The following is a 10,223-nucleotide window of genomic DNA, read 5'->3' on the forward strand; positions in this document are numbered from 1 at the left end:
TTAATTTGCTAAGCTATCTATTACTGTATCTGAATTCACAGGTGGCTGAGCTGGCCTAAAATTATAGGGTTAACGACAAGTGTGGCAACAAATAGCCTGAAGAAAATCTTTGATTATCGTCTTTATATTGCTCTCCAAGGCTTTTTCTGTAAAATCATGAAGAAATGGCTGCCTTAAGGCAATAACTGTCCAATTGATATATGGATATATGAAGGTACAGTACTGCCAAGAAAACTTGGTGAGGTACAGATTCTTGCTTGGAATGTAAGAATAATTTTATTAACATAAATAACATCTCTTGAAAACAGCAAAAGTAGCTCATAATAGTTATGGTCCTTAGAAGTTCAATAAAAGACATATCCTAATCTATAAACAGTTCTTCCCATTTTACATATTTTTTTTATACAGAGGCATCAAAGCCAAATGTTAATGTACCTTATTGTTTCTTAAACCAGTGCAATGGTGGCACCACATTCTTCCCTTCCATTGCTGTTCTGTTCCATTATACTGTAGTTGTGTGCCAATTCCTGCTCACAGTTGTAAATTCGTTCTTCTTGTTTGTGGCTGAAGTCACAACCCATGGCCGTATTTCTGTTGAGTTATTTTTAAAAGTTCCATGGTAAACAGCCTTCTTTTCCATTGTTGTTGTTCGGTTCCATTATCATCCTGTGGAAGTTCCTACTGTAGATTGTCATTTCTATGACTTCTGCTTCCATTGCTGTAGCTGTTTTCATGTCGAGGTTTGTGTTTCTGTAGCTGTGTTCTGTTGTTGTGATTTAAGGAAATCCAGAGCAGCTTGTGGTGGTTGCAAGTATTCAGGCATGGGCTCTAGTGCAGTCTGTTCCACGCTCATGCTCACACCTTCCGGGAGGTTGCGCTGGATGTACTCCAAGAACACATCTGCTGTGTTGCAAGTTAGGTTTTTCAGCTGTGGAGCAAAAACATAAATAATTATGGCAGAATAAACCATTCAGCATAATGGTACCACACTGCTTCCTATAATATGAATTAAAGCAATCACATCAGTTTACTTCCGGAACCGTCAACCGACAAGAGACAAAAGAATCTATTAAAATCTGCATTATCAGGCCATCTGCTCTAAATTAAAAGTCACATGCTTGAAGAAACACTGCTTTAAAAATTTTGAAATATTTCTTCTATGTAATGGAAGCAAATCATCTTTAAGCTTAAACTGTGGACACAGCAAGGGACGACTAGACAGGGCGAAACCTGAAGCATTCACCCAAGAGCACTGATTTTGTATTGTGCTCTGTTCTTTTTATTAATTAGTGGCAATTCATGTTTGTGGTAAACAAACCTGGAGCATTCGGCCATGGGTTCTGATTGTGTATTGTGCTCTGTTCTTTTTATTAATTAGTAGCAATTCATGATTGTGGTAAACAAACCTGGAGCATTCGGCCATGGGTTCTGATCTCGTATTGTGCTCTGTGTTTCTTGTAAATGTGTGGCGACTTGAGAAGAGTGTATCTCTCTTTTCTTGTTGGTAAAACAATTCTGCACACAGAAAATACAAGCTTCTTTTCAACATCAATGAGCCTCAGATGAACGTAAGTAAACAAAAGGGGTACTTGTTTCCAAAAGTAAGTATCTTATTATTGATTAAGTATGGTCCAACGTACTAAAGACCCAAGAGACTTCTGAAACAATACACTAGCAAGGTGTCACACCATAAATATTTATAATAAAAAAAACAGCATCAATATTCAACAAAAAATTATGACAATTCTGTGCACCATTTTTGGCTGTGAGCTGATCAGAGCTCTAATATACTGTATTTTCTCCTAATTATTATAGGTGTCTGTTCAGAGATTACTCTACTGGCTTTGCTTTAAAATTATTTGTTTATGTGGCAATAAGCCTGATTAAGTAATGATTATAAAAATGTCCCAGGCAATATGCACATATGCCATACCTTCCAGATATGTATATGTTAATTAAATTAGCAGCACGTGTGACAAAATGTGTGTAGCTCTTTGTATGCCATACCTTCCAGAGATGTCTATGTTAGGTAAGTTACACGGCAAAAAAAGTCGAGTTTGCACCTAGCGCAGACATGTGGAATATCCGGGGCAAACGTGGAATATTCCATTTGTCTGCGCGCGTCTTCCCCGAGAGAATATTCCGTGTCTTACACCTGTCTTACACGGGTAGAAGGGAGCAATAACGTACCATTTCCGCACGTCTTCCTACCTATGATTATTAGGCGCTTACTAAAGTATTCGCCGTGTCTTCCGCTAGTATCCGCTAGCGTAAGCGCGTGTCTTCCGCAGTGCAGACAAGGTGATTATATGTGCATACCTAAATAATCCTTAGGTTTTCCTATAGGTGATTATCTGTGCTTACTAAAGTATTCGCCGTGTCTTCCGCTAGTATTCGTTAGCGTAAGCGCGTCTTCCGCAGTACAGACAAGGTGATTATATGGGCATATCTAAATAATCCCCTGGTTTTCCTATAGGTGATTATTTGCGCTTACTAAAGTATTCGCCGTGTCTTCCGCTACTATTCGCTAGCGTAAGTGCGTGTCTTGCGCAGTACAGACAAGGTGATCATATGTGCATATCTAAATATTCCCCTGGTTTTCCTATAGGTGATTATTTGCGCTTACTCAAGTATCCGCTTCGTCTTCCGCTACTATTCGCTAGCGTAAGCGCGTGTCTTCCGCAGTACAGACAAGGTGATCATATGTGCATATCTAAATATTCCCTAGGTTTTCCTATAGGTGATTATTTGCGCTTACTTGAGTGTTCACCGCGTCTTTCGCTAGTATTCGCTGGCGCAAACTCGTGTCTGTCGGGCAAATGTGGTGATAATTTGTGTTAGAGAGAGTAAAACTTTGGACATAATATCCACGTTAAAAATAGTTTATTAGCATTTTTTTTTTACATGTAAGTCAGTAAAATGTAAAATACAAGTGCATAATGTCTTCAGAATAACAAATCCCATAACAATCCCAGGTGACGCGAGTTCGATGGTTTATAATTTGTTTTATGAAATTCAAACCAAGACTTGTTGAGCTAATATTTGTAATCCATCTAATCCTAAAAAGCCAGAAACCACAGTTACAACAATATAGCTGTTTGAAATACCAAGCCAGCTAATGCCGAATTTGGCATTTCGTTGAAAGCACCAGTTTCGATAAAACATATACTTTTTAGTATATATCTATAGAAGAGTGTTCTAAAATACAAGTTCGACGGCGCTTGCACGTAATTTTGATCTATCAAAATATTTTTAGTACATCGATATCAACGCTTTCAAAAAAAGGCATATACATTTGGCAATTTGCCTGTTATAATCTCGAAACAGCTATTTTTAGTCCATGGTATTTGGCTTTTCAGGGTTCGAAAGAATTGTAAAACCTGTGTTAAAACAAGTTCGTATCAGCGCGGTTATAATAGTATATTTGTTATTTCGCGTCTGTTACAGAGGGGTGTGTTAATACACGAACACGCGAAAGCACACTTACAAACAGGAAGAAAGCTCTGCTAGCAGGGTTGAGGGCCTAGACACTCAAAGCTATCCAGGCGCTTGTGGAGCACCTACTAAGTTAAACACTTACAGACTTATCTATTGTGATTGGTTCTGATTAATAATCACCACAAACATCATACTGTAGTCCTTGTAGTCCCTTTTCCTGCAGAAAAAAAAGAGAGGAAAAATTAATAGAGATTACTTACATTTATTTACTATTTGTATTTAAAAACAAAGAAAAACAAAACAAGAGCAACACATTAGACAGCAAAAGTGATAAAAGTTCATTGTTATCCAGCCTAGTTTTTATATACAATGCTCAGGAATACTCTACACAGCAAAATTGATAAGTTTATAAACTGTATGGACAGCACAACTAATGTAATCCTCAGAGCTAATAATCTCTTTACTGAGTGATGAACCAATAGCGTGTCAGCTGCTAATAAATAGCTTGGTATCGCACTAAGCTCGAACGAAATATAAATCATAACAGAATAAGTTCTTTGTTTGCTTCGCTGTTATCCAAAGAAATTAAAGTTTATTGGCTTATCTCCTTATAAATAAATAGCTTGGCTAAATGGTATTGTAAGTTTAATAATTTAGTTTGTTAGGACATTGTTTCAACCTTATCGAAGCTTTACTTTCCCCTCTGAATATCCTGACCCACAAAATATATTCTTAACTCACCACTAACTTTATAATATGCATTCCACTGTATCTGCGTCTTGAAGAAGATAGGAATTCAAGGTAGAGGCAAAACACAAAGTTATAACACGCGTAACGCTGAGGCGGTTAACCGTCGACCAACTAAGACCGCCAAAATTTTGATATGAAATAATCCGCTGGCCCCTGTACCGCTTTTGTTATCAGTAAAAATATTTGCGAATACACGCGGAAGACTTGGGAATATTCCAGATCTTACACTGTAGAATATTCGAGCAGACGCGGTGTCCAGCTCATGTCTTACCACCGGGGAAGACTTGCGGAAAACACGAGTTTACACCCGTGGATTATTAGGGATAGACATGCGAATACGAACAAAAGGGGGGTTACCAAAGGGGGGTTATGAAGACATGCGAATATGCGCGTAAGACATGGGGAATATTCCAGATCTTACACCTTACACTGTAGAATATTCGAGTAGACGCGGAGTCGACTTCATGTCTTACCGGGGGGGGGGGGGGGGGGGGGGGGGGGGGGGGGGGGGGGGGGGGGGGGGGGGGGGGGGAGGTGAATAGGGGTATCCGAATCCGCCGATCCGCTCTTTTTTTTTTTTCGAAAATCCGCCGATCCGCACAAAATTTTGCTTCAATCCGAATCCGCAACGCGAGATATAGATAATAAGAAAATCATAAATTCCCCTCTTATGGCCTTACTTAAGCGAATACGGTCTTGAACTATGTGATGACATCGAGTAGATGGTTCAAGAAAGACCAAGAGCTTAGGTTTGGCATGTAGAGTTTTTCTTGATGAATAACTCTAAACACAGTTTTTCTAATGATTATCACAATGAATTAAAACATACGGGCCAGGTAACAAGCATTTTGAATTGGTAATAAAATTCGAAAATCGATTTGGATTTCATAGGAAACGCACCTGCTTAGTGTAGCAGTCGGTTACTAAGTCGAATTTTGTCTACCAAAGCGGCTCTGGGCTCCGACTAAAAAGTATGAGGACTTGTCTAGCTCCATGCCACCAGACCCACCAACAACGGCAATTTCCTCTTCATCCGAACTACTATCGAACACTTGTTTCTCATCTCCCTCAGAATCAGCAGCAGCACTGAAATCGTCAGAGCTCCCGTCTGTGCTTACGTCCCTTATGTCTGCGCTAACAGTAGAAATCTTCTTGGCAGAGATTGCCAATTGTCTTTGGTAGATCATTTCAGGCATTGTTCCAGCCCGTGCCATCGTAGTTTCTTGGCGATTGGATCTCTGCCTGACCGCTGCACCGTACGTCAAGGCATAGCTGCGCATCGTTTCTACATCTTTTGTGGCGAGTTTTACTTTCGGCAAGGGTTGTATTGATGGGAGGGTGGATAAGGGGATATCGTGTTCTGGGTTAGGATACCACGAGTTTTTTTCACTCGTGAAGTAGTAGAAGGAAAGCGAGGAGAGTCGTTTGGTAGTTTCCTTAATAGTATCTCCAAATTCTGGGCAGTATTTTTTTTTTCGAAAGAAGTGGGTGCTTTATATGAGTCGTTGCATGTAAAAGGTCATACAATTCAGAAGGCTGGTGTCGGAAAACGAGAGCCTGGACAAAAGAGCAGCCATTCTTGAAAGTCCCCACTCCATGATGTCGATTGACTGTACTGTTAACAGCCGAAACCATGCCTTGAGGACCATTCAAGGTCTTTTTGGAGAGCCCATCTTCCTGGCGCACTGCCCTCTCGTATCCAGCAAGGACTTGTTTACACTCCCTAACCTTTTGTGTAGCTTCTTCTAGAGTTAGCTCTGACTTTCTGACCTTTCTTGTGGACGGCGAACGCCTCGTAGATGTTCCCTACTCCACTCAGAAACTTTGCAGTTTGAGATATAGGAGTGATAAGCTTGATAGAGTTGGACTGGGCGTCACAGACATAGACTACATTGTCGAATTCAGAGCAGATTCCCATCGGCTGCTTGAACTTACACTCCAAAGCTAGCCCATCTTGGCACCCCTCGCACTTGCTTGACGAACATGTCCTTGCAGGACTCTGCGGTTTTGCCAGCCTTTGTTGAATACCCGATTGCACAAGGTAAGCTGCACTTGTTATCAAGGCTGGTCACGGAAGATACAACAGCCTCATGCACCAAGTTTTCTTTCAGGAATTCAGGAGTGGGCTTCGGATTTCTTTTGACAAAGTTGATATCTATGTTATTGATTAAACCGACATCTTCTTTTAGCGTTTCATCAAATTGTATAGCTGGCTTCAGTGCCGTACCATCGTTTGCTAGACAGCAAGGATAGGCAACAATATTATCCGCCTTTAGAACTGGAAGACACTTGAATTGACTCATTAGTGCTAGCTGGCCGAGTGAAAGTGGCTTCCATACCCCTGGCTCGTTCGTATAGCCAGCTTGGTGTTTTAGGCATGTCTTTTATGACGGCCCTCCAAGATTGATTCGCTTTTCACTACCGGGATCTAGCTGGCTTGCTCTACCTTCCTTGCAGTTCATGGGTCCTCTAATAAAGCAAGCAACTTTTCTTCCACCGAGATAAGTTTTTGAGTTAAAAAAACTCTATGACGTCCTTGTCATATTCATGAAGGGGGTCATAGTAGATTTCTGTGACGTCATTTCGATTTTCCCTCTGCGGATAAAGTCATTTAGCTTTACGCAAACTGGATCCGCCATCTCGATACCATAAATCATAGACGAACTGTCGTCCTGGTCAATGTCGCTATCCACCTTAATCCTCGGCTCCTCCTCATTACTGTCATTCCCTGTATCACTACCCTCGCCTTCCGTAAACTCGCTGGAATTTAGACTGTCAATGGATGATGCGCTTTGGAAATCACAGTCACTGTAATCGACGTCACTTTCGCTAAGACTTCTATATATCAATAAACCAAAATTACTATAAAACAAAACAAACCTTTATTTGGTTATAACGCTTAGTTACACTGTGCTTTTTGTAAAGCTAATAAATAGTTTTCGGCATCTTACATAGGCAGTATGAGTTATTTAACCAGAAATCTCGTCCTTGATTTAACATTTATTTATTTATCTATCCAACGAAAATGTATTTTTTGTTATGTTCATGTAAACTTCTATAATGAAATAGAGAAAAAGAAAGAGTAAGTCTGATTTTCTGGTAATCCCGCCTAGTATAGGACAGAAAGGGATGATATTCCGCTTGGGATAGGAGGATCGAAGGACACTTTATCTTGTCCAAGAAATTTCTCGTTTAGTAGCCTTTAATAGTCCGGAAGCATATTAAAAAGACAAACTGGAACCTAAAATCGTGCCTGAAAATTAAAAATAGATCCTTCGTAAGCCTTACATACCCCTCCTGAATTTGGAAATTCTTCCTTTATGTTTGCAGTCATAGTCAAGCTGTCTTGTCACTCTACAGATACCGCATTTTATATGGTATGGCCAAGCTGTGATCTTTCCTTTTTGTTTGATAGGCGTTTTAACAGATGACTCGACTTTTTTTTGCAGCCATCAAGTTTGCCAAAATCTGAAAAACAAACGATCAAATTATTTTAGCGTTGCTCCTATCTATCCCAGAACTACATATAGAATGAGTTTTATTGCAATACTGCGATACGATTACATGGCCGTACATAAAAATTGACACTCATCGTTGAGAATTATTATGTTTTGCCTATGTTGGATTTTTCTGTGTCCGGTTTACAAGAAAAGAAAACAAATTGACAGGGATACTTCGACAGGCATTATACTTGGGACAAAAAAATAGCAATTACCATTGTAAAGCGCAGCAACCTGCGTATCCGTCAATAGTCTCGCTTTTGGGGTCTTTTGTCGGCTTGGCGATTTGGAACAAGTACTTGGTTGCGCAGCGTCAGTAGACGTGACTTACGACAGTGCCTCCAGGATCGCTGATGACAATCACTGGTGCTTTTTTGGCAAACACAAGTTTGGAAGGATAAACGAGCACTTGATAGCAAAAAAAACAATAAATAAATAAATAAATAAATAAATAAATAAATAAATAAATAAATAAATAAATAAATAAATAAATAAATAAATAAATAAATAAATAAATAAATAAATAAATAAGCAAGCAGTATTAGTAGTACGGGCAACAAAGAAAACAAAAAGAGCGGGAAACTTACACTTACCGAACATGTTCACGTAGCTTGATAAGGCTTTTGCATTTCTCTGCATCAACCGAACATCTGAATTTATACTTTTGTAGAAAATCATCCCCTTTAGACCCTTCTCGGTAAAAGAATGCCACACACTCGATTGGCTTTGAATAATTCATCAAGAACACGACCAGAGGCTAACCAATAAATGTGACTGGTGAGCCACATGCTATGCTAATTCCAGACCCGCTGACGTCATATCCACCATAATATGCTCAAGCTCATGGAAGACGTGTCCACACAGCGCAGACCCTGTAGGCATTGTGCGACATGTAAAATCGCCCGTAAGCCCTTCTTAGGGACTTCTTATGTGATTTTTTTAAATCAACAATTGGCAAAATCCGCAGTCACGATTATCAAAATCCGACGTCGTATTTTTAATAGATCCGTAATCCGGTACCTTTTAAGAATCCGTCAATCCGCTCTATTTTTTTCTTAAATCCGTAATCCGCGGACCAATTTAGGCCCGATCCGCCGATCCGAAAACATATTCACCCCCCCCCCCCCTTACCATCGGGGAAGACTTGTGTAAAACACAAGTTTACACCCGTGGATTATTTGGGAAAGACATGAGGTAAACACTTATTATGCACCTTGTCTTCCATATGGTGTAAATTAGATGCATACTCGCATCTTCCACGTGTCTTCACACGGTGTATATTAGGGCATTACTTGTTGTAATTTAGTCTTGAGTATTTTCGGAGAATACTTAGGGAAGACACAGGAATATTTACCCCTAGGGGGAAGACGCAAGGAAGACAGAGGAATATTTTGAATCTTACTTAAATCTGCCCTAGGGAGTATATCTGAGAATAATCGACTTTTTTTGCCGTGTTTGCAGCGCATGTGACAAAATGTGTGTTGCTCTTTGTATGCTATACCTTCCAGAGATGTCTATGTTAAGTAAGTTAGCAGCTCTTGTGACAAAATGTGTGTAGCTCTTCAACACTGCCTCATCACTACCCTTGACCTTGACACTAATCAAGGAATAGAGCCTCTCATCCTCTGTCTGGAAAAAATAAACGGAGTTTAACCAAGCACTGTCAACAACTTCTTGTTGAAAAAGAATTTAGACATTAAAAGAATTGACTATCGATCAGTATAAGACCATTTACTTGGGGCAGCTATTATATTAGTTTATAGGGGTGCAAGGTAAAATTCAGATTCTAGGGGTCAAAGATTACCTAAGGCATAGAATATGGAATAAGAACCCCACCCCTACCCCCCCCCAAAAAAGCACTTTCCCACTACCACTGAAATTGTAAGGATGAATGAATGCAATGCTTTTATAGCCTCAATGAGTTATTTAAGCAATAATGCATGCTGGACTGTTTTTTTTTTTTTTTTTAGTTAATGATTGATGATAGAATACTCAAACAATTGTTCTACAAAAGAACTTCATTTTCATTTCTAAAAAAAACGAGGTATTAATACAATGAAATGTAATTATGTGGCGGGCTATTTCAGGGTTTAGCTAAATAAGTTACTGTGACTTGTAAAGTAAGATTTAAGCTTAATAAAACCAAGACTATTGTCTACTAAAATACCGTAGATTCAGCTTGTGAAGAAAATAAACGCGTTGTAGCCTGCCTTGGGAAGCAAACCTTTGCCACAGAAGAACACGTCAATGATGCGAATAACTGGGGAAAGCGAAAAAAGCGAAAGCAGTTCACCTGATATGAGTCGCATATTGTATATTAGACGTTTCTTGTATCATACTTTTAGCCTCAAACTTACGTGTTTTCTAGTCACGTCTTGACATTGTTGATAAAAAGAACACTTAGACACCCTGACTAGACGGTACAATAGAGTTCCGGTTGATTTTAAAGCCATTTTTGGCAATAAAACCGGACAAACTCCGGGCTACTTTGCGTAACCGAAGGCGGAAAAGGACCTTGCGAAATATTACACGCTC

At 39.6% G+C, this 10,223-nt stretch overlaps 1 protein-coding gene and 1 long non-coding RNA gene across 2 annotated transcripts; both read right to left on the reverse strand.

Annotated features, from left to right (window-relative positions):
- Window positions 1–257: 257 nt before the first annotated feature.
- LOC5502098 (28S ribosomal protein S10, mitochondrial) lies at window positions 258–10,218 on the reverse strand. The gene is made up of 5 exons (XM_032370371.2): window positions 10,046–10,218; window positions 9,856–9,948; window positions 9,190–9,317; window positions 1,407–1,515; window positions 258–928 (listed from the first exon to the last, which is right to left on the reverse strand). The coding sequence occupies exons 1-5, from the start codon at window positions 10,139–10,141 to the stop codon at window positions 731–733; spliced, it is 624 nt and encodes a 207-aa protein (XP_032226262.1). The 5' UTR covers window positions 10,142–10,218; the 3' UTR covers window positions 258–730.
- On the reverse strand, window positions 5,666–9,183 carry LOC116609578. Its single transcript, XR_007312356.1, has 2 exons — window positions 7,904–9,183; window positions 5,666–7,656 (listed from the first exon to the last, which is right to left on the reverse strand). It is a non-coding gene; the product is annotated as an uncharacterized LOC116609578 (long non-coding RNA).
- Window positions 10,219–10,223: the final 5 nt, after the last annotated feature.

This window comes from Nematostella vectensis, chromosome 7 (genome assembly GCF_932526225.1).
Source record: "Nematostella vectensis chromosome 7, jaNemVect1.1, whole genome shotgun sequence".
NCBI classification, from domain to species: Eukaryota; Metazoa; Cnidaria; class Anthozoa; order Actiniaria; family Edwardsiidae; genus Nematostella; species Nematostella vectensis.

Excerpts from the sequence above, each read along its gene's own strand:
- LOC5502098 (XM_032370371.2), bottom strand. The coding sequence starts at position 10,141 with ATGGCTTTAAAATCAACCGGAACTCTATTGTACCGTCTAGTCAGGGTG. Across the intron at positions 9,949-10,045 it reads AAGACGTGACTAGAAAACAC|TTATTCGCATCATTGACGTG; the intron begins GTAAGTTTGAGG and ends CGCTTTCCCCAG. Across the intron at positions 929-1,406 it reads CCCATGGCCGAATGCTCCAG|CTGAAAAACCTAACTTGCAA; the intron begins GTTTGTTTACCA and ends TTTGCTCCACAG.